The following is a 24,561-nucleotide window of genomic DNA, read 5'->3' on the forward strand; positions in this document are numbered from 1 at the left end:
AACGAATGAATACATATGCTTTGACTGTACATAACCCCTGTAGCCTGGACAATTCATCGCGCACACCATGTGGAGTGATCCGTGTGCATCCGGCGCCGCAATTAAAGAATGCCTGCTCTCTAAAGAATGTCTGCTTCCTAAAAAATGGGTCTTCTCAAAAAGTCTTTGTCTTCCCAAAAACCGACAGTTTCTTTGACCGACTTTTACAGCAACTTCAGCCCCGCGCGCATCAGGCGCAGCGGGCGGTGCTCCCCGCAGAGGGGAGGTGCAAAATGGCGGCGGCACCGCCCCGTTGGGGGAGGCGCAAAATGGCGGCGGCACCGCCCCGGGGGCGGGAGGCGCCGAATGGCGGCGGCGCTGCGCTCCGGGAGGCGTAGATCGTTGCTGTCGGTCGGACTGGGGTCTCCCGGGCGTTTCGGCGCCCTCCGTGCCGCCATGCAGCACCCAACGGCGTCCTCGGCACGGGCTGGCAGCCCCGAGCGCGGCGCTGAAGCGGCGGCGGGGCTGGGGGCCGGCGGCGGTGGTGCTGGGGGCTGGCTGGGAGCGCTGCGGTTCGATAACCTGGCGCTGCGCTCGCTGCCCGTAGAGCCTTCCGAAGACAGCGCCCCGCGGGCTGTGCCCGGCGCCTGCTTCTGCCGGGTGCGCCCCACGCCGCTGCGCAACCCGCGGCTGGTGGCCATGTCGCTGCCGGCGCTGGCGCTGCTGGGGCTGGAAGCCGCCGGCCCCGCGGCCGAGATGGAGGAGCGGGAGGCCGAGGCGGCGCTGTACTTCAGCGGGAACCGGCTGCTGCCGGGCTCGGAGCCGGCCGCACACTGCTACTGCGGCCACCAGTTCGGCAGCTTCGCCGGGCAGCTGGGCGACGGAGCCGCCATGTACCTGGGCGAGGTGCTGGGCCCGCGGGGCGGCCGCTGGGAGATGCAGCTGAAGGGCGCCGGCCTCACCCCCTTCTCCCGGTAAGAGAACCCCCGGCCGGTTCTTGGGGTGCGCGGACCTGGCTGGAAAGGGGGGTGCTGCTCCCAGCCCCTGTGCACCTCGAAATGATGCGGGGGGAGGTTTTTCCCGAGCAAAACTCAGCGAAAATTCCCGGTGTGGCGGGAGCGTTGCGTCTGCTGTCAGGCTGCGGCTCCTGAGGCAGCCCGAGTGGGCTGAATCCTTTCCTAGGCGTTTCATCCAGAAAAGCCCAAAGAACAGTGTTTAAAAGGCTCAGCGGTAGCCACTTTATTAATAGGAAACTCTGAAGTGAACTTTAAAAGTCGCTTGTTTCACTGGTTGCTTTCTGCTTTGCTCTTCTTGCACCGTGAACAATAAAAACAGGGTTTTGTTAGCGGACAGCTACAGTGCTTGTTTAACTTCTGCAGTGTACTGGTTAAGGACCCCAAAAGTATTGGGTAAATACTACAAAAGTTGATTTTTTTTAAAGTTTACTAGCATTGAAAGGCAGTTCTGGTCAGAATTTATTTTAGTGATGTGTTATGTAATACAGCTGTAAGTTTAAATACTGTAGGACACATTATATTTGTCCAGATTCTTATAATTTTCGGAAAGTCTCTACCGCATCTGTGAAAACAAAGCAATTAGAAAGGATATCTGTAATTAGAAAAGTTTTCTTCTATTATGTGTGGTCCTCGTAGTTAGTGTGTTTATCAAATCTGAACTCTTAGAGATCCTCAGATCTCTGAGGATCTGGTTTTCATCTCATACCTGGCACTATTTTGCTGTGTGATTTTGGGCAGAGCACTTCACAACTCGGTTCTTGTTTCTCCATGGCTAAGGGGGAAGCAGGAGTCCTCCTTCCTTTATAGCCAAAAGACTTAAGTCCTGTCACTGTCTCTTTGCTACAGACAAGCTGATGGTCGTAAAGTCCTGAGGTCAAGCATACGAGAGTTCCTGTGTAGCGAGGCCATGTTTCACCTAGGAATACCAACAACGAGGGCTGGAACCTGCGTGACGTCTGACTCGGAAGTTGTTCGTGACATATTTTATGATGGAAACCCAAAAAAAGAAAGGTGTACAGTTGTTCTGAGAATAGCTTCTACGTTCCTAAGGTAGAAAGAAGCCTACTTTTTATTTTTTTACTATTTTTCTAAAATGAAGCACAAAAATATCATTTTAATTGTATTTCTATAACAGTAGCATCTGCATGTTTCTTGTTGTTGAATCTTGTAACTTTTTTGCGAGGCTGTGGAAAGCAGCTGTTTTAGCCCAGTGGATGAGATGAGGTGGCATCTTGCACACAGGCAGGTAAACGTTAACTAGGGACTGGGGGTGTGAGTGTGGTAGAAAGTTCTGCAGATCTCGAAAGAGATTTTTCATGTTTATGCCTGCGAGGAATATGTAGATGTTGGGGATTTTTTTAGATGTTGGTAGTATTGGTAGATTATAGCTCTACCCTTACTTTCCAAGCTATTCTAATGACACAATACTTCCCAAGTTTGGGGGTATCTTGTAAAACCGTTAAGACAGTACTTTCCTCGCCTGAGAAGCATACAGAGTTCCTGTTCCAATGCAAAACAGGACTTTGGGATGGTGCGTAGTTTCTTGGGAGGCAACATCATGTTAGGGAAAAGTGAGGCATAAGGAATACACATCAATGCATGTATATCTGTGCATGTGTGTATGGAAAAACATATCATATGTACATGATGTAAAGTTTAGTATTTTAAGTCGTGTTCCTGTATGTTCCCTCAGGATAAGGATTTTTCTGTAGAAGCAGTTTTAAGAAACTTTTAACGAGCTGGTCTTCAGTACTAGCTAGGGTCTTGATCTGACAGTGTATTTACATGTGGATGTATGTGCTTCCTTGCACTGAGTAACTTTGTTTCGTTAGTTTCAGTGTGAGAATTCTTCAGGTCTTTTCTCTCAGTCCGTTGAAGGATTGGTCTTAAACTCTAAAGATGATATTGCAATGACAGCAAATTTTTTACTACATGTAATATCGGATGAAGTTAATTAGCTCAAATAATAGTAAAAATTAATACTAAAACATGTTTTTGTTATTTCAACAGATTTGGTTCTTTTGAAATTTTTAAACCTACTGATGAATACACAGGACGCAAGGGTCCTAGTGTCAACCGAAATGATATTCGAATACAAATGCTCGATTATGTGATCGGCACTTTCTATCCAGAAATCCAGGAGGCTTATTCAGACAACAGTATTCAGAGGAATGCTGCTTTCTTCAAAGAGGTAAGAAAGCTAAGTTGCTCTTCAAAAATTCCTCTTTGTTCAAAAATTGAAAAAATTATCTTAGGTACTGGGGTGGGTTAATACCTTGTATCTTCTGATTGCTTGAACTGCTCTTTTCTTTGGAGAAAACACTCTTAATACAACTATTTATTGATGAAAGCAGTGCTGATATTGACCAAACTGATAAAAACAGTTAATCATTTACCTTTTTAATAGTAAGGCATGATTTCTTGGCTCTCAGTGAGCTTCCCAAAACTGTTTTTTCATTTTGCTAAGAGCATTTTAGGATGCGAGGGAGAATCCTAGCTCTGACAGTCAGGTGATGAATTAATGGTACTGAGATAGCATTTGCAAGGTTTTGTCTCATAAAATGTTGAGAATGTTGAGTCACTTCCTGTCTCTTATTTTCCAAATTATTAAAAAAAAAAAAAATGCTGACTGCAAGTCACTTTAACTTCATACTTTACAATTTGAATGTTTAAAGGCAGTCAAGCAGTGAGACTACTTTCCTGGTGAAGTTGCAAAACCTCCAACTTGGGGAACAGTAAGATCAAGTGAGATAAATGTATCTCAGAAATGATGTAGTGATGGGTGGTTCTGTTGTGCCCAGAGGAGAGGCTGGATGGTTTATCAGAAACGGTTTTGAAGCATTTTCAATTAATGTATACATCTAGATCTTAACAATTACTGGAGAACCATTATAAAAGTTCACTTGAAGTCAAAAGGTCACCTGAAGTTCAAATATTACTATCCAAATAGGAAGGTGATACTTATTATTCTGCTTACTGAGTATTTGTAACGGTCTAATATACTTGACGAGTCTGACTAAAAACAGTTGTGATGCTTTGATATCTGAAATAATCTGTTAGTGACAGCAACGTGATGCATGTTCATAGCAGAGCAATGAGGAGACAAAAGGCAGGCTTAAAATCTGACTTTCTCTAACTTGTTTGAGTTTTGAGTTTGTGCATAATTGCATTAGTTATTAAAAAGCAAGCAGTTGCTTAGTTCACCTTCGGGTGCTGAAGAGGTTAACTTTGACAGACCTTTCACATGTGAATTAATGGAGTCGATGATGACTGTAGATTGTCACAGACCACGGTCTGTACTGCTCTGTAGCTGATGGCACATTCACTTTCTGACAGCAGAAAAAAAATATGGAACTTCAGGATCTTTGCAGAAGTGTGTGTGAACAAATTGTTTTCCCCTCAGCTCCCCTTGTGTCTCACTGTCACAAGTCAGTCCCACCTCTTTCTGCCTCTAACTTCTTTCCCTGGCCCAGTTACTACTGATTTCTTGCCTCCATCTTGGCATGCTTTCCTTATTTTCCTCAGTCTCTCATCTTTTTTGCTGTGCTCCCCCAGTCTGGGTCTGTCGTAGCATTGTATTGTCATGTTTTGTCTCCTCCTTTAGTGGAGATTTTCCATAGCCATCTCCATCTGAACGGTCCCTGCTATCTTTTTTAGTAGTAGGGTAGTGCTGTCGGCTCTTCTCTAACATGCTTTTATCTTTTCTTTTTGTACTGTGGAAGAACGGGAGGAAAAAAGTACAAGTGATTGCATTTGGCAGTGCTGACCAGAAAATAACCACCATTATCTATACTTTTAAAATAATTTGTAGATGCTGTTTAAACTTGCATGAACGTGTTTTTTAAGAGAGTGCTCTTGTTTATGTATACCATACTTGTTTTCTAGTATGGCTAGCAGTAGAAAAATGTGATTTAAAAAAAGCTGAAGGTCAAAGTGAATACAAAGCTGTCTCCTTCTAATCAATATACCCATCTTTGAGTGGCATCCAAGCTTTAATTGCTTTCAGGTGCTCTCATTAGCTGCATTTATTTTGACCAGAACCTTGGCAGTGTGATGCCTTCATAGAAAGATACCCAGCAGTCGCAAATTGCTTTACTGCTGGAATGCTTTTATCCTGTCTGTGGCAGCCTGTATTTTTGTGGGTTTTTTCTTCCTTTTTCCTAAATTTTATGATCTTTCTGGCACAGTGCCATCGCATAGGGTGTGTCTCCCTTACTGGTTTATAATCAGTTTTGTACACATGTAGTGACTTCGAGTGCCTTCTGGCAACTGACTTCCAACTACCTGGTGAAGCAGAATTCAGGAGAAATGTGCAGAGTAACTCATATTGGAAAAGTAGAAGCCTGAGACCTCAAAGTGAACCAAAAACTTCTGTTCTAACAATCACTTACAGTTTTTACTACCTGTTAGATTACCCCACAGCAAGAATTTTCTAATTTTCCTCCTTCATCGGACTGCACATTTTTAAAAAAGAAAAGTAGAAGAATTCTGGGTTTGAAGATAGGTGCATAAAACTAACATTTCCTCTGTTAACAACATCATTTTCAAACCTTAATTAAATGCACTTGCACCACAGCCTGGAGAGAATATTCACTTTAAATTTCTGTGTGTTGATAGCTATTTTGGGAAGATAAGTGATTTTAGCTATGACAACATTTTGGTTTAAAGACTGTAGCTAATGGTTACATGAAATTGTTTATGGCAGTTCAGTAAGGTATTTGGAAATACCCAGGTTTATTTAAAAGCCACATTAGCTTCCTGAATTTTAGATTTTGTAGGGCACATCTAGTTGCATTTGACAAACGGGCTAAATTAAATAATTTTAAAATATTACTCCATTATTTTTGACAGTTGGAGCACATGCACTGATTACAGTTGAGGCTCCCACAAAAGATAACACTGAGTTAAGCAACTAAAAAGCTCTGGTAAAGCATGTGTTCAGTGAAGAATTAGATTTCAATAAAATTGCCATTCTTGGAATATGTGTTTAGCTAAAAGGTGAGCTCTTAGGTTTTTTTCCACTCTTGCCAGATTGGCGTAAGTGCTTATCAGGACTGAACCTTGCTAGCAAAGTATCATTTTTGTCTGAACAGCCTACCTTTTTGTAAATCACTCCTACATACGAAGTAAAGCAGCAGGCTGACTTTACATTGAGTTTTGTCACATATAGTTCTTCATTTTATCTGACAGACTTTTGCTGTTTTCTCCTGTCTGTAGTTAAAGGGTCTTTAAAATAAGTAGCAAGCAAAAGAGTGTCTTTGCATGATGACTAGAGAAGGACGCAAGTCTGATGTTGGTTTACCGTATTTCTGTGTTCTGTCTCCAGTTGTGTTTTGAAGCTCTGCAACTGACTTTCAAGTTAAGTGTGGAAGGTAAAAGAGGGAACAAACAGAAATGGGAGATTTAGGAATCAGGCAGTTGATAAATGGAGGAGAGAAGCAAGCTGTCTTCAAGATATTTGTGTATGTGGCATACTGCCAGAGCCTGCTCCCATCAGAGCAGTAGAAAAATCCATTTGGACTAGCAAATGCTTGTAAATGTATGAATGCTTATACATTGTGTTGAAAAATGAAAATGTTTTTTCTTTTAGATAACGAAACGGACAGCAAGACTGGTTGCTGAATGGCAGTGTGTTGGCTTTTGCCATGGCGTGCTGAATACAGATAATATGAGCATAGTTGGACTAACTATTGACTATGGCCCTTTTGGGTTTATGGACAGGTCAGTGTGGCCTGTGGACAGTATTCAAAATGTGTGTATCAATTTGCTATATAGAACAATCCTGCTGATGTTCACTATGGCTTTAATATATTAGCTGTCAATTAGATTTATGAACCCACTTTACAGCAAAGTAGGTTAAGCTAGTCCTATTTGTCCTGTAATTCTTCTCAACCTTGAAATATAACTGTGTTGACAACATCTCTAACTGTTAGACTGGTCTTGTAGCATGTGGGATTCCTCCAGTCTAAGGAGGATTGTTCCCTTTCAGGGCTTTTTAGTCTCCTAGAGGGCTTCACACGGTATTCGTGTCCAGATAGCAAGAAGAATGCTAACTATTTCTTCATTTGTAGATATGACCCCGAGCACATTTGCAATGGTTCTGATAATACAGGGCGCTATGCTTACAACAAGCAGCCAGAGATTTGCAAGTGGAATCTAGGGAAGCTCGCTGAAGCCTTAGTTCCAGAGCTGCCCTTGGAAATCAGCGAACTCATCCTGGAAGAGGAATATGATGCAGAATTTGAAAAACATTATTTGCAGAAGATGAGGAAGAAACTAGGGCTCATTCAGTTGGAATTAGAAGACGATAGTAAGCTGGTGTCTGAACTTCTCGAAACCATGCATCTCACAGGTTGGTGAAGGTTGCATCAGGTTATTATTTAATAGACCATAAGTACCTTGTAACTGCACCAAACTGTAATTTTCACCCTGACCTTACAAGAAAGCAGCCTTGCATGGCTACATTGTCATCTGAGAGAAAAAAAGACTGAAGGATAACTGCATTCTTGCGAGTTGTGTGGCAGTTGTTGCCTTTTTACAGGGTGCCCCCTGTGTCATATTTGCACCCTCGCTGAGGGACCAGTATGTTTGTCTCTAGAGTGGCTACCCACACTGCTGCGGGGGGTTGGGAAGGACTTGTGGGACCTGTGTTCCTGCCCGTTTGTCAGTTCCATTACCCACAGAATGCACTCTTTCAGGCGGAGACTTCACAAACATTTTCTACTTGCTGAGTTCATTCTCAGTAGATTCTGATCCTTCAAGACTGGAAGATTTCCTAGAAAAGCTTGCAAGTCAGTGTGCTTCTATGGAAGAATTGAAAGTTGCTTTCAAGCCTCAGATGGATCCAAGGTAATACTGTTGTTTACTTAAATACTTTGTCCAGTGCTTTAAGTTTCATCATTACTATAATAAACTGTAATATTATTTTTTCTAGTAATATTAAATTTGGAAATTTCACTGTTAAACAGATGCATCGTGATCTACCAAAATGTAAATTCCTGTGTGTTTTGTGACTAGTGAGTACTCAGCAGTGACTTCCAGAAGGGGGCTCTTGGGCTAAGGTTGTCTGTGTTTTTGGTTTTTCTCCTTTCTTTTTCTCCACTTTCCCTGCTGACTGAGCCAATGAGAGAGTGCCAGATAGTGAAGTAGTACAGAAATATTTTATAGAAGAAATGGATTTAAACAATAATGACTCCTGTGTGCTGCCAGTGTACTGTCCTATGTACAGTTGGCCAATAATCACTTTGAGCCAACAGAGCTCTACGCCAAGTATAAGTGAAATGAGCACTTTAGACTCTGCAACCTGTTTGGTACTGTCCATGTCCCATTTGATGTTTCATGTTCTGCAGCTTAGCTGCTCTGAGTGTGTTAAAATAGGAGATTTTGTTCAACTGCTGCCCTATAAAAGCAATTGCAGCAGTTTTCTGCTTTTTGGAGCAGTGGAAAATGGAGAATGTGTTTGACCCTGTAAGTTTGTCTTTTTTTTTTTTTTTTATCGCAACACTTGGGAATCATGGACTTGGGTGTGTCAGATGTGTAGATCACATGTGGATAATACGTCATGTAATTGAAAAAAAAATCAAAGCACTCAGCTTCTCTCTGCTTACTAAAAGTAGGAAAATATGATTTGGATATAATTAGTTGTATGATGCCAGAGAGTAATCACAGAATATCCTGAGCTGGAAGGGACCCACAAGGATCATCAAGTCTAGATCCTGGCTCTACACAGGACCACCCAAAAATCAGACCATGTGTTGAGAGCTTTGTCCAAACGTTTCTTGAACTCCAGCAGGGCTGGTGCTGTGATGACTGGCCTGGGGAGCCTGTCCCAGCGCCCGATCACCCTCTGGGTGAAGAGCCTTTTCCTAACACCCAGCCTGAACCTCCCTGAACCAATTTAGGTTGGTTAGATAAATAAATAAACAGAAAAACTTGTCTTGTGACTTAAATGAGGTATCTTTCCCCATATAATCTGTTCTTCTTAGTATTGGTGAGATTAGTAGGTGATGTATACATATTCTGAATGCTGTTACAGTATTAATGTTAGAAAAATACATTAAAAAAAAAAAAAGTATGCATTCTCTGGTGTCTTGGTACCTAGGTGTAAGGTCAAATTCCTTATTCCAAATTCCTTTCAAATTAAGGTGTTTTGATGAGAATTGTGCATCTAAATCCAATTGGTAAAGTTTCAGATCTACTGTCTGTACATTGTATATCACAGGAATGTGAATTAAACACGCTGAAGAAGGAGGAGGGAACAGTAAACTAAGCATAATTTGTTATAAATTTGTTTTGTGAATTATGAAGTACTGGTATTTAACTTATCCATTGAAATCACAATTCATTGTGAATGTTTTTGTATCTACGTTATGGTTGCAAAAAGATGATTCTTGACAGGCAGCTCAACTTTAATGTGTTTTTTTCCTCTTGTTCCCAGACAACTCTCAATGATGCTGATGTTGGCTCAGTCTAATCCTCAACTGTTTGCACTATTTGGAACAAAAGCTAATATAAATAAAGAATTAGAACGCATTGAACAATTCACTAAACTGCAGCAGTTAACAGCAGCTGATTTACTCAGTAGAAATAAAAGACACTGGACAGAATGGCTGGAAAAATACAAGTAAGGTTTACCAGTATTCTTAGCAGTATATTTGCTCTGTGTTTTGTTTGATAACGATGTATATGTCTCATGAAAAACACTGTCTGAAAGTATACAGACTGAGGGGCGGGGGGGTGCAGGCAACTGAGAATGCTATTAACTTTCACAGATACACATTTAGAGTTGTTAAAGGACTTCTGTGTGTTTTAGTGGGTTTTTTTTTTCTAGATTTTGGGACAGGGGGGTGTTGTAGAAAAGAACTAGCATAAAGTCGATATTAAAAGCACTTTGAGAATGATCTTGATTCTAACAGGAGCATGATCTCAATTGTGAGCTATTAAGTGCTCGGTAACTAGAATTGGCTGGCCTCTACATGTTTTATTCTTTTGCATTTTTTCTTTCTGAAAGGAAAAAAAGTATATATACTAATATAGAAAGCAAATAGAAGTATTCTTAATCAAAGAGTAACTGTAAAAGAAGTCAAGGCCAGAAAAAGTTCAGACTATTTTATCAGGTATAACTTAGAAGCTTAAGAGCTCAGTGTTAGCTGGAGACTTTCTATTCAGAAAATGCCTTGAAGACCATTACTTGTTTCTGACCTAATCCATGCAGCAAAACTTCTTTCCTCACCTGGTTGGCTGTGATCTCATTTTCCTATGGGTCAGAGAATCTTAGCAAGTATACCTGCCAGCTGGCAGATCAGGCAGTCTTAGCTGTATCAGGTCCTTTTTCTTTTATCAGAACATCAAATGTTTTAACCAATAAACAAGCACAGAAATACTTTAAAAGCCAAGTTTTTAATGTGAAGGTTTTTGCAGAGCAGTGTCACACAGACCACCAGTGTGGGGCAAGGTGTCTCAGTGTCTCTTTGGGGAATCCGCAGTGTGTGTGCTGCTTGCTCGAGCATCATCATGACCTGCTGATAGACTGTAATGCTGCTTTCAAATGATATAAGAAGTGGCATTTTTTTATTTTGTTGTTGTGCTGAGTTTTATAAACTGAGAGGATTATAGGTGATGTAATATTTAAGAACTGCAAACTACAGATCTCAAAACAAGGAAACAAGTAGACTTCTACATGTGATTCTTGAACCAAACCAGTTGTTTCTACTTGCTTAATTTCAGAGTCCGTTTACAAAAAGAAATAGAAGGCATTAGTGATGTTGATGCCTGGAATACTGATCGTGTGAAGGTTATGAATTCCAACAATCCAAAATATATCTTGAGAAATTATATTGCCCAGAATGCCATAGAAGCAGCTGAAAATGGGGATTTCTCAGAGGTAAGACTACTGCTTAATATCTCTTTAGTTTTGCATGGATTTGTGGTGGTGCTGCTGCTGCTGAACATTAGGTGAGATTCATTCTAGCATGTTTGTAAGGGAATTGGGAATTTACTATTTGGAAGGCCTTCCTATTTGTGAGTGAGCTGTGGTTTTAATGGCTGCAGAGCAAAGAAAGGAACTGAAAATATGAATCTGAACCTGATCCTAAGACAGGACACTTAGCCATTCTGAAGGCAGCGAAGACAAAGGTTTTATCTTGGGAGATGGCTGGGGATTAACTTCCTTACTGCTGAATGGTATCTTTTAGAAGCCTTGGCTTTCATCTGTGGAGATCAGCATGTAGATCCCTACTTGCAAAGTAAGGGTGAATTAATGCATTCTGAGAAGTATGACAAAATAATTTGTATTTAAGACATGCGTTTTAAGTTGTTTGAGCTTGAGTTCCATGCAGATACAAATTCAGCCAGGTATTACTTTCAGCTTATTTATATAGATATTGTTCATCTGTTTAATATTTGGCTTGTCTGGAATTTGCTTGTTAAATACAATATATGAATACAATATACTAAATCATTACTTGGTTTGAGGTTCTTTTGTATATCATTTTGCCTTCATTTTCTAAATTATCGTAACCATACTTTGTTTTTTTCTCTAGGTAAGAAATGTATTGAAACTCTTGGAGAATCCATTCCAAGAAACAGAAAGTTTCACAGAGGTGAAGGGAGACACAGAAGAGGAGGAAGCAACAGCTGCAGCAGCTGCTTGTGCTCAAGCAACCAGAAGCAGACTACCGTACTGCAGTAAACCTCCACTGTGGGCTTCCGAGCTCTGTGTTACATGATCTTCGTAACTGCCTTGTTTTATTTCTTGCTGTAAACTGAAGACTCTGATCCTCCTTCAGCAGTGAAGAATTCAGCAAGGCGAACGTCAAAGTGCTGTTAGGTTATAGAAACAACCCTACATTTGGATGCACCTGCAACAGTCTTCAGCTGTGCTTAATTTGGAGCGATTATGGATCATTGGAACAAACCAATAACAATCGGCAGTCTGTATACGTCACTAATATTTGTTTTTGAGACAGTCTTTGCTTTATTCATACCACACAGCAAGTAGAAAGCAATATTTTGTGTTGGAGCACACTGACTTTTGAACATCCAAATGGAGTTGTTATGTGAAGACAAAAATAGCAAGTCAGGAATCTGATCTATTTTTGTCTGATGTCTTAACTAATAGTACTTCTAACATTTATTTGCTGCTTTTTTTTCTATGCAGGGACTTTCAGTCCTCTTCAGTGGAGGAATAGATTCAGTGTTGCTTGTTTTAAGCCATGATTTCATTTAAGTAGTTCATTTCTTGTGAACACTTAAATTGATATTTAATCTTTGTTTTTAGAGTATGTGCAAGCAGGGGATTGGGGAGGGAAATCAAATGTTTTGTTTGTTTGTTTTATTTAGGTATAATATATAAAGAGCAGAACTAAGGGAGACTGTATATTTGCACTTGAAAATCTTGATAGACAAGTTCATTCAGGTTCTTTACATTTGCATATGATGCGTGTGTAAACATTTACTAAAATCATGGGTGCAATTTGTAAGCCAGTTGACTCAGGCAAGGTCAGTTACCCCGTTAGCATCAACGTTATATGTAAGTGACCCTATTGTCTGTGTATTCTCAATATAGCCCCCTTGTACAAAAAGCATGCAGGTGGGGTAGCTGTCTGTCCACATTGGTCAGTGGGGTCCTTCCATTCCCACTTTGGTCTTATACCACTTACTTTGCTTCCATGGTCTTTGGAAAACGTTTACGCCGAAAGATGCCATTCGGGAACATACTATTTGAGCTTGTGTAAAAGACTATAATGGATAATGGGAGGAGGATGGGAGCTGACCTGCTTGAAAATTTTGTTGATAGTCTTTTGTTGGTTTCAGCTGAGATTTCAGGGGGAATTCAGTTGTCACTATTGCAATATCAGCAAAATAACCATAGTTTAAAGGCATTAGTTAGCTTTCTGAACTTACTTCTAAAAGGCTTTGTCACTGGTTCAGATACCTGAAATCTTGGGCAAGTTTGGCCTAGTGCAAAGGTTTCTCTTTTCCAAAGAGGCTACTCTTTTACACTGTGAATTTAAGTGCACTCTGGTAAATTCTTCTTCCGACCCTGTGCAAGTTTGGTATTAGCTCAGGTTGAATTGTGCTCTTTGAAGTCTTCCTCAAAGCATGAGTTAAGGAAAAACAGGGAGAAGAGTTGGGCTGTGCTTATCCATCTGTTAATAATCAGTTTGTTCTTGTTGCTGCCACGGTAAATATTCAATGTTTTGAATGTAAACAATGATTCTGTCTTGCCTTTGACCTAGAGAAGCTGATGATGAATGTCTGTGACAAATTAGAATCTCTCTAACAACTCTTCACTGCAGCATTTCCTTACTGAAAAGGATAAACCTGAGGGTGTTTTCATCTAGTCCATGGAAGAATGGTGTAGTTGAAAGAGGAAGTTCCTTTAAGAAGTGGGCAACAATAAGTAATACTTGCTGGTGCAGTATGTTAGAAACAATCTAGTCTGCTAGAAATAACCTATTTTTGTACGAGTTTGACTGATGAAATTACTGTCATCAGGGATTATTTTTTCTCTGAACTTGGGGGCTACTGAAACCAAACCATTTAATGGAAAACCTAAAAAGTCAGTGCTGGGTAAATAGAACTGAGGGATGAGAAAGGTATATGCTGGCAATTCGAAAGACGCTTCAAGAATACTCATGAAAAATTTGGAGAACCAATGGTGTCTTTTGTTCAAAAGGAATTAATTGGAGGGGGAAAAAGTTGCTCCAAGATAATCATAACTGTGCTGATTTTGTTTCTCAGTTTATATCTTTCCTTCTGGGACACAGAGAAGAACAGTGTTTTCAAGGAGCTCTGCCCAAGCTTTTGGCTTAACGAAATATAAACCATATTGCTCTCTACAGCTACCTGAAAGGAAGGTGTGGGGAGCTGGGGGTCGGCCTCTTCTCGCAGATAACTAGCAATAGGACTAGAGGGAATGGCCTCAAGTTGTGCCAGGGGAGGTTTAGGTTGGAAATTAGGAGACATTTCTTCTCAGAGTGGTTAGGCATTGGGACAGGTTGCCTAGGGATATGGTGGAGTCACTGTCTCTGGGGGTGTTTAAGGAAAGGTTGGACATGGTGCTTAGGGACATGGTTTAGTGGGTGACATTGGTGGTTGGTTGGACCAGATGATCTTGGAGGTGTTTTCCAACCTTAATGATTCTGTGATTTGTAATAGATACAGTATGTTCACCAGCTGCGACTACGCTCTTAATATTTCTGCTAGAATTCAACTGGAAGAAACTTCAGACCAACTTCACTGGTGTGCTGCCCCTGTTGAGGTAGGGGATGGAGAGCCATGAAGCAGCAAAGGCACAAGGGACGTTGATGGGTTAGAAATCACAAAAGAGCCCAGGAATGGTTGTGCAGGAATTAAGCCTTCTCCCCCCCAAAAAAAATGGCAGGATCGCTAGCCCAACTGAAGTGCATCTACACCAGTGCACGCAGTATGGGCAACCAACAGGAAGAGTTGGAAGCCGTTGTGCAGCAAGAGGGCTATGACGTAGTTGCTGTCACAGAATCACAGTGGGATGGCTCGCACAACTGGAGGGCTGCAATGGATGGCTACGAACTCTTCAGAAGGGACAGGCTAGGAAAGAGAGGTGGGAGGGTAGCCCAGTATTTTAGGGAGTGTTTGAATTGTCTGGAGCTGAGCAATGGCAATGACAGAACTGAGTGTGTATGGGTAAGAATCAGCAGGAAGGCCAACAAGGCATGTGTCATGGTGGGAGTCTCTTGCAGGCCACCTAACCAGGCCAAAGAGGCAGATCATATATTCTACGAGCAGGTGGGAGAATCACTAGCCCTTGTTCTTGCGGGGAGCTTCAACTTACCAAATGCCTGCTGGAAATACTACAAAGTAGAGAGGAAACAGTGTAGGAGGTTTCTGGAGTGTGTGGAAGATAAATTCCTGACACAGCTGGTGAGAGAGCCAGCTGGGGATGGCATCCGACTGGGTCTTTTGCTTGTTAACAGAGAAGGACTTGTGGGTGATGTGAAGATTGGAGGCTGTCTTGGGTATAGCCATCATGAATTAATAGTGGTGTTGATTATTGGAAAAGTAAGGGGAGGGGTTAGCAGAACTGCTACCCTGGACTTCCTGAGGGCAGCCTTTGCCTTTATAGGAAACTGCTTGGAGGAGTGCCAGAAGAAGACCAGCCTCACTGATGTGCCCAGTTGTTGAGCAAAAGGCTGTGGATGTGGTCTACCTAGACTTCAGGAAGGCTTTTGACACCGTTTCCTACAGCATTCTCCTGAAGGAGGTGGCTGCTCAAGGCCTGGACGGGTGTACACTTCATTGGCTTAAAAACTGTCTGGTTGGTTGGGCCTGAAGAGTTGTGGGGAAACTTCCTGTCCCTGTTCGCCCCTCCGATTGTTATCCCTTAGTGATAATTCAGGCTGCAGCGATGAAATTGCTGAGAGAAGCTTGGAGGCTATCAAAAGGGACTTCAGGGGGTTGGGGTGGTTAGTGGATGGAGTGGGTGTGCAGGTGGCGTTTTCCTCTATCCCTTCAGTGGCAGGGAGGGATACTAAAAGCCCAGCTGATCAATACATGGCTGAGAGGCTGGTGCCATTGCAGGGTTTTTTTATTTTTATTTTTTTGGTCATGGGAAGGTTTACTCAGCACCTGGCCTGATGGCTGTAGAGGGGTCCCACCTGTCTCAAAGGGGGAAACAGATTCTAGCCCAGGAGCTGACAGGGCTCATAGAGAGGGCTTTAAACTAGGTATGAAGGGGGGACGAGGGTGAAATGAGGCTCTGTAGAGATGAGCCTGGAGGAGCAGTCCCAGGGTTGAGGGTGAGGGCAGTGTTGCAACTGAAGTGCATCTACACCGATGCAAGCAGCATGGGCAACAAACAGGAGGAGCTGGAAGCCATTGTGCGGCAGGAAAACTATGACCTAGTTGCCATCACTGAAACGTGGTGGTGGGACCACTCCCATGACTGGAGTGCTGCAATGGATGGCTATGAGCTCTTCAGAAGGGACAGGCAACTGAGGAGGGGCAGTGGCATGGCTCTATATCAGAGAGTGTTTTGATGCTGTTGAGAGCGGGGTAGGGAATGATAAGGTAGAGTCCATGTGGATAAGGATTGGGGCGGCCAACAAGGCGGACATCCTGGGGTGGTCTGTTACAGATCGCCAAACCAGGATGAAGAGATGGATGAGGCATTCTACAAACAGCTGGCAGAAGTTGCTCAATCTCCAGTGCTTGTCCTCATGGGGGACTTTAACTTCCCAGGCATATGCTGGAAATACAACGCAGCCCTGAGGAAGCTGTCTAGGAGGTTCCTGGAGTGTGTGGAAGACAGCTTCCTGACTCAGCTGGTCAGTGAGCCTACCAGGGGGGTGCCCCACTAGACCAGTCAGCCTCACCTCCATCCCTGGAAAGGTGATGGAGCAACTTATCCTTGGCGCTGTCTATAGGCATAGCAAGGATAAGAGGGTCATTAGGGGCAGTCAGCATGGTTTCACCAAGGGGAAGTTGTGCTTGACCAACCCTTTTTTGAGGACATAACCAGGTGAATAGATGATGGTAAAGCAGTGGATGTAGTCTATCTTGATTTCAGTAAAGCCTTTGACACAGTCTCTCACAGCATCCTCACAGCTAAACTGAGGAAGCGTGGTCTGGACTATTGGGTAGTGAGGTGGACTGTGAACTGGCTGAAGGGAAGAAGCCAGAGGGTTGTGGTTAATGGGACGGAGTCGAGTTGGAGTCCTGTATCTAGTGGAGTCCCTCGAGGGTCGGTACTGGGACCAGTGCTGTTCAATATACTCATCAATGACTTGGACGAGGAAATGGAGTGCGCTGTCAGCAAGTTTGCTGATGACACTAAACTGGGAGGTGGGGCTGACACGCTGGAAGGCTGCGCTGCCATCCAGTGGGACCTCGACAGGCTGGAGAATTGGGCGGGGAGAAAATGAAATGTAACAAGGGCAAGTGTAGAGTCCTGCATCTGGGCAAGAACAACCCCAGACACCAGTATAGGTTGGGGACTGACCTGCTGGAGAGCAGTGTAGGGGAAAGGGACCTGGGGGTCCTGGTGGACAGCGGGATGACCATGAGCCAGCACTGTGCCCTTGTGGCCAAGAAAGCCAATGGTATCCTGGGGTGTATCATAAGGGGTGTGGTTAGTAGGTCGAGAAAGGTTCTCCTCCCCCTCTACTCTGTCCTGGTGAGACTGCATCTGGAATATTGTGTCCAGTTCTGTGCCCCTCAGTTCAAGAAGGACAGGGAACTGCTTGAGAGAGTCCAGTGAAGAGACACAATGATTAAAGGAGTGGAGCGTCCTTCTTATGAGGAAAGGCTGAGGGAGCTGGGTCTTTTTAGCTTGGAGGAGACTGAGGGGTGACCTCATTAATGATTATAAATATGTAAAGGGTGAGTGTCAGGAGGATGGAGCCAGGGTCTTCTCAGTGACATCCGATGATAAGGGGCAATGGGTGCAAGCTAAAACATAGGAAATTCCACTGAAATGTGAGAAGAAACTTCTTCACAGTGAGAGTGACTTAACACTGGAACAGGCTGCCCAGAGAGGTTGTGGAGTCTCCTTTTCTGGAGACATTCAAAACTCGCCCGGACGCATTCCTATGTAACCTGATCTAGGTGCCCAGTTATAGGACCCGAGGGAATGGAGTCAAGCTGCAACAGGGGAGGTTCAGGTTGGATATCAGTAAAAGGCTCTTCACTGAGAGGGTGGTTGGGCACTGGAACAGGCTCCCCAGGGACACAGCCACGGCACCAAGCCTGTCGGAGTTTAAGAAGCATTTGGACTGTGTTCTTAGTTAGATGGTCTGAATTTTTGGGTAGACCTGTGTGGTGCCAGGAGTTGGACTCGATGATCCGTGTGGGTCCCTTCCAACTCGGGATATTCTGTGATTCTAGGTGTTCCTTCTCTGGCAGGGGGATTGGACTAGATGATCTTTCAAGGTCCCTACCATTCTGTGATTCTGTGAATGAGGTTCAACATGGCTAACTGCCAGGTTCTGCGCTGTGCCCACAACAACCCCATGCAACGCTACGGGCTTGGAGGAGAGTGGCTAGAAAGCTGTGCAGAGGAAAAGGATCTGGGAGTGCTGATTGATGCTTGACTGAACATGAGCCGGCAGTGTGCCCAGGTGGCCAAGAAGGCCAACAGCATCCTGGCTTGTATCAGCAATAGTATAGCCAGCAGGACCAGGGAGGTGATTGTCCCCTGTACTCTGCTGTGGTGAGGCCGCACCTCGAGTACTGTGTTCAGCTTTGGGCCCCTCACTACAAGAAGGACATCGAGGCCCTGGAGCTTGTCCAGAGAAGGGCTGTGAAGCTGGTGAAGGGCCTGGAACACAAGTCCTATGAGGAGCAGCTGAGGGAACTGTGGTTGTTTAGTCTGGAGAAGAGGAGGCTCAGGGGAGACCTTATTGCTCTCTACAACTACCTGAAAGGAAGGTGTGGGGAGCTGTCAGGACCCTGAACCATGAGGAGAGGGTGAGAGGAGTGGATTCCATCCCACTGTGACAGTGGAACAAGTCCAGGACCGCCTAAGGAAATTGTACGTGTCCATGGGGCCAGATGGTATACATCCTGGTGTGCTGAGAGAGATGGCTGATGTGGTTGCCGAACTGCTCTCCATCATATTTGAAAAATCATGGCTGTCAGGTGAAGTCCACGGTGACTGGAAAAAGGGAAGCATTACTCCCATTTTTAAGAAAGGGAGAAAGGAAGACCCAGGGAACTACAGGCCAGTGAGCCTCACCTCTGTGCCTGGGAAGACCATGGAGCAGATCCTCCTGGAACACGTGTTAAGGCATACACGAGATAAAGAGGTGATCCAAGACAGCCAGCATAGCTTAACGAAAGGCAGATCTTGCCTAACCAATCTTGTGGCCTTCTATGATGGAATGATGGCATCGGTGGACAAAGGAAGGGCAATGGATGTCATCTACTTGGACTTGAGCAAAGCCTTTGATATGGTCCCTCACCACATTCTTCTCTATAAATTGGGGAGGTATGGATTTGAAGGATGGACTGTTAGGTGGATAAAGAATTGGTTGGCTGGTCACAGCCAAAGGGTTGTGGTCAACGGTTCTATGTCTGGGTGCAGGCCGGTCACAAGTGGTGTCCCTCAGGCGTCGGTCTTGGGACTGGTGCTCTTCAACATCTTTATCAACGACATAGGCAACAGAGTCGAGTGCACCATCAGCAAGTTTGCACATGACACCAAGTTGAGCAGTGCAGTCAGTGCAATAGAGGGAAGGGATGCCATCCAGAGGGACCTGGACAGGCTGGAGAAGTGGGCCCATGAGAACCACATGAGGTTCAACAAGGCCAAGTGCAAGGTGTTGCACTTGGGCTGGGGCAATCCCAGGTATTTATACAGACTGGGCGAAAAAGAACTTGAGAGCAGCCCTGGGGAGAAGGACTTGGGGATCCTGATGGACGAGAAGCTGGATGTGCGCCAGCAGTGCGCGCTTGCAGCCTGGAAGGTCAACTGTGTCCTGGGCTACATGAAAAAAGGGGTGGCCAGCAGGGAGAGGGAGGTGATTGTCCCCATCTACTCTGCTCATGTGAGACCCCACCTGGAATACTGCATGCAGGCCTGGGGCCCCCAGCAAAGGAAGGATGTGGAGCTATTGGAACGGGTCCAGAGGAGGGCCACTAAGATGATCAGAGGGCTGGAGCACCTCTCCTATGCAGAAAGGTTGAGAGAAGTGGGCTTGTTTAGCTTGGAGAAGAGAAGGCTCCAGGGAGACCTCATTGTGGCCTTCCAGTACTTGATGGGAGTGTATAAACAGGAGGGAGAATGCCTGTTTACAGGTGTTGATAGTGATAGGACAAGGAGGAATGGTTTTAAACTAAGACAGGAGAGATTTACGTTAGATATTAGGAGAAAGTTTTTCACTCAGAGGGTGGTGAGGCACTGGAACAGATTGCCCAGAGAGGTTGTGGATGCCCCATCCCTGGAGGCATTCAAGGCCAGGCTGGATGTGGCTCTGGGCAGCCTGCTCTAGTGGTTGGCAACCCTGCCCAGAGCAGGGGGGGTGAAACTAGGTGATCTTTAAGGTCCTTTCCAACCCAGGCCATTCTATGGTTTAATGGGTGACAGTGGTGGTAGGGTGATGGTTGGACCAGATGATCTTGGAGGTCTTTTCCAACCTTAATGATTCTCTGATTCTGTAACTGTGCTGGCGTTAAAATGCTTGGTTTCTCAGTGCATGTGGTAATACTGATGCCTTGTATGAATAAAAGTGATGACCAGAATCCAAATGGAGTACTTGTGCTCTTCACGGGCTTGACAATAGTTTCATCCTGATGATAGACAGCTTCTTCCATTCTTGTTTCTGGAACAATGTGTCAGTGGGAGATTGTTAGGGATAATTAAACCAATTTTAATCTAGGTAAGAACTTTATCTTTCTGATCAGTTCTTTAGAGAGAAGGAAATAAGAGTCTATAACATTTGGGAGTCTAAATAGTTGAATCATAAATTGCTGCTTTTTTTTTATAACTTGTACATGAAATAGTTGAAAGTAATTCTTATTAAACAAATGTTATGCTTGTGTAGAACGACTTGTACTCGAAATGAATTTGTGACTCTTTAGCACCAACAGTGTTCTTTAAAAACACTTCGGTTGGACTTGGTCCTGTGGCTATAAAGTTCCCGCCATTTTAACCAGCACCTCACGCGGATCGGCTGCAGGGAGGGCTCGTGGCAGGGAGACGGACGGAGCCAACCCCTAACCCCCCAGTATCGCGGCACAGAGCCGTCGGTCAGAGCCCCAGCCCCGAGCAGGCAGGAGCTGTGCTTGTGCCGTGCTGCGGGCAGAGCCGGGGTGACGGCAGCCCCCCCCCACACACACCCCCTGGCGCTGTAAGAGCAGGCCCTAGGGAGCGCCCCGAACATGACGAACTAACAGGGCCGGCTTGGCAGTGAGCGCAGGCAGTTCGCGTGGGGCAGGGAGAAGTGCGAGGAGGATCCTCTCCTCCCTTTCCCACCTCCCTTTCTCTTCCCCTCCTCTCCTCAGGGAACTCTGCCTCTTAGAACCTAGAGTTCGCCATGGTGGGCACCTGTCGCAGCAGCCGGTCCGAGGTGGCAACCCAAACTGAGGAGATAGGGCCTCTCTGGGCTCATGTGGGCACTCAGGTGGATCTCCTGAGGGGGGAAGTGGCAGTCCAGGCTGGAGACTGCGGGGAGCTCCAGAATCTGGAAGCCCCCTGGGTCCTGAGGGAAGAGAGGGCTGCCGTGGGTGCAGGTGTGCCCTGCTCAAGGAACTCCTCGAGCAGGTGGCTGGGCTGCAGCAAGAAATCCGCAGCCCGAGGGGCTCCTGGGAGTCTCCGAGGGAGACAGATAGGAGGTGCCCTTTATGTGAGGGAGCAATTAGAGTGTACCCAGCTCCACCTGGGGGAGGGTGAAGGACAAGTGGAGAGCTTGTGGGTGAGAATTACGGGGTGGGCTGGTATGGGGGACACTGTTGTGGGGGTGTACTACAGGTCACCAGATCAGGAGGAGGAGGTCAATGAGGCCTTCTACAAGCAGCTGGTAGTAGCCTCACGATCCCAGGCACTGGTTCTCATGGGGGACTTCAATTATCCAGACATCTGTTGGGTAAGCAACTTGGCTAGGCACGCGTAGTCCAAACGGTTCCTACAATGCGTTGAAGACAATTTTCTGATGCAGGTGGTGGAGGAGTCGACAAGGCGGGGGATGCTTCTGGACCTTGTCCTTACCAACAGGGATGGGCTTGTTAGGGATGTGGAGGTTGGGGGCAGCTTGGGATGCAGCGACCATGAGATGGTGGAGTTCAAGATGGAACTTGGTGGAATAAGTAAGGCTAAAAGTAGGATTGCTACCCTGGACTTTTGGAGAGCCAACTTTGACCTCTTCTGGGATCTGCTTGGGGGTATCTCATGGGCTACATTACTAGAAGGCAAGGGTGCTTGTGGGAGCTGGGCAACATTTAAACAGCACTTCTTCCAAGCTCAGGATCGGTGCATCCCTAAGAGTAGGAAATCGGGGAAGGGGGGCAGGAAACCTGCATGGATGAGCAAGGAGCTCATTGATAAGCAAAAGGAAGAGGAAGGTTTATGAAATGTGGAAAAAGGGCCTGTCCTCTTGAGAGGAGTATAAACGTGTTCTCAGGGCCCGCAGGGATGTGACGAGGAAGGCTAAAGCCCACCTAGAGATGAAGCTTGCAAAAGAGATAAAGGATAATAAGAAAGGTGTTTTTTTTTTTTTTGTTAAAGTATGTAAACAGTAAAAGGAAGACTAGGGATAATGTAGGTCCCTTGTTGAACGAGGGGGGTGCCCTGGTAACGGGAGATGTCGAGAAGGTGGAGATACTGAATGCTGTCTTTGCTTCAGGGACTCCCCCCCGGGACTCCTCGACCCTGGTGGGGGGGAGAAAGGGGCTGAGAAATGGAGGGCTCCCCCGTGGTTGACCAGAGGGTAGTTGGGGAGCTCCTGAGTGGGCTCAACGGACACAAATCCATGGGTCCCGATGGGATGCATCCACGTGTGCTAAGGGAGTTGGCAGAGGTGATTGCCGAACCGCTCTCTATCATCTTTGAAAGGTCATGGAGAACAGGAGAGGTGCCTGAAGATTGGAGGATAGCCCATGTCACTCTGGTCTTCAAGAAGGGCAAGGAGGAGGATCCGGGAAACTACAGGCCAGCCAGTCTCACCTCTGTCCCTGGAAAGGTGTTGGAACAGCTTGTTCTGGATGTCATCTCCAAGCAATTGGAAGAGAAGAATGTTATGAGGAGTAGTCAGCATGGATTCACCAAGGGGAAGTCGTGCTCGACCAACCTTGTAGCCTTCTATGAAGGCATCACCAGCTGGGTAGATGGGGGGAGAGCAGTGGATGTCATCTACCTTGACTTCAGCAAGGCTTTTGATACTGTCTCCCATGACATCCTGTTAGCAAAGCTGAGAAAGTGTGGGATAGAGGAGTGGACAGTAAGGAGGGTTGAGAACTGGCTGACTGGCCGAGCTCAGAGAGTGGTGGTCGGCGGTGCAGAGTCTGGCTGGAGACCTGTGACTAGCAGTGTTCCCCGGGGGTCAGTGCTGGGTCCGGTCTTGTTCAACATCGTCATCGATGACCTTGACGAGGGAATAGTGTCTGCCCTCAGCAAGTATGCCGATGATACAAAGCTGGGAGGAGTGGCCGACACACCAGAAGGCTGTGCTGCCATTCAGCAAGACCAGGACCAGCTGGAGAGCTGGGCAGGAAGAAACCAAGTGAGGTTTAATAAGAGCAAGTGTAGAGTCCTGCACCTGGGAAGGAACAACTGCATGTATCAGTACAGGCTGGGGGATGACCTGCTGGAGAGGAGCTCTGAGGAGAAGGACCTGGGGGTCCTGGTGGACGACAGGTTGACCATGAGCCGGCAGTGTGCCCTGGTGGCCAAGTAGGCCAATGGGATCCTGGCGTGCATTAAAAGGAGCGTAGCCAGCAGGTCAAGGGAGGTGATCCTCCCCCTCTATTCTGCCCTGCTCAGGCCTCACCTGGAGTACTGAGTCCAGTTCTGGGCTCCCTGGTACAAAAAAGACAGGGATCTCCTGGAAAGAGTCCAGCGGAGGGCCACAAAGATGATACGGGGCCTGGAACATCTTCCTTATGAGGAAAAACTGAAAGATTTGGGTCTGTTCAGCCTTGAGAAGACTGAGAGGGGATCTTATTAATGTTTACAAATATGTTAAGTGTAGGAGACAGAGGGATTTGGCCAACCTCTTTTCAGTGGTTTGTGGGGACAGGACAAGGGGCAATGGCCACAAGATAGAGCACAGGAAGTTCCGCACCAACATGCGAAAGAACTTCTTCACGGTGAGGGTGACGGAGCACTGGAACAGGCTGCCCAGGGAGGTTGTGGAGTCTCCTTCTCTGGAGATATCCAAGGCCCATCTGGACGCCTACCTGGGCAGCCTGCTCTAAGGAACCTGCTTTGGCAGGGGGGTTGGACCCGATGATCTCTCGAGGTCCCTTCCAACCCCTACAGTTCTGTGATTCTGTGATCTACCCTTGCCTACAAGCAGGTGGTACCCAGATCTCAAAACTGGAGAGTCTTCTGGCAGTGGGACTCCTCTCAAGGCTTCAAGGTATCACCATAACTCTGCTTCATAAGCTTATAGAGCTACAATTGTCTGATGTTTTACTGTCAACTCTCACTTTGGAATGTTTTTAGGTTTTGTTTATTTCTTTTCAAACAAGTGCTGCTACTTTCTTTAATTCTTTTATTAAAAAAAAATCTAAATGCAATTTTGATATCCTTGTTCACGCCTGTTATTTCCTGAAAGACTCTTTCTGTTAACCATACCATTCAGCGGACTTATTGCTGTAGAAACATTAGCTCTGTGTTAACGTCGGATGGCCAGATTGGATCACCACAATCTCACATAGCGTTTTTGCAGTGTTTTCTGAGGAGTGACTTATCACAGCCAGTCTTCTGCCTCACCAGCATTTTTTGGCAGTATGTTTGGAGCAGGGTAAGGACCTTTTTCCTTTTTCAAAGGGAAACTTCCCTCTTAGTTACATGGCTGTAAGACCTACACTGACACCTCTTTAATCCCAAGGGTGTAAGAAGGAGAGGGGTGGGAGGAAGAAAAAGTAA

General features: G+C 45.3%; 1 protein-coding gene across 2 annotated transcripts; it reads left to right on the top strand.

Annotated features, from left to right (window-relative positions):
• The first annotated feature begins 8 nt into the window (after window positions 1-8).
• SELENOO (selenoprotein O) lies at window positions 9-24,206 on the top strand. Of its 2 annotated transcripts, XM_080574815.1 has the most exons (9): window positions 311-953; window positions 1,842-2,045; window positions 3,006-3,186; window positions 6,586-6,716; window positions 7,067-7,347; window positions 7,694-7,844; window positions 9,433-9,618; window positions 10,722-10,878; window positions 11,537-24,206. In XM_080574815.1, the coding sequence occupies exons 1-9, from the start codon at window positions 346-348 to the stop codon at window positions 11,720-11,722; spliced, it is 2,085 nt and encodes a 694-aa protein (XP_080430941.1). In that variant the 5' UTR covers window positions 311-345; the 3' UTR covers window positions 11,723-24,206. The 2 variants fall into 2 exon arrangements, with proteins under 2 accessions (XP_080430942.1, XP_080430941.1); XM_080574816.1 differs by lacking the exons at window positions 10,722-10,878; window positions 11,537-24,206 and adding an exon at window positions 7,964-8,011 and having other exon boundaries at window positions 9-953; window positions 9,433-9,555.
• Window positions 24,207-24,561: the final 355 nt, after the last annotated feature.

Source organism: Anser brachyrhynchus, assembly GCF_964034855.1.
Source record: "Anser brachyrhynchus genome assembly, chromosome: 1".
Taxonomy (NCBI): Eukaryota; Metazoa; Chordata; class Aves; order Anseriformes; family Anatidae; genus Anser; species Anser brachyrhynchus.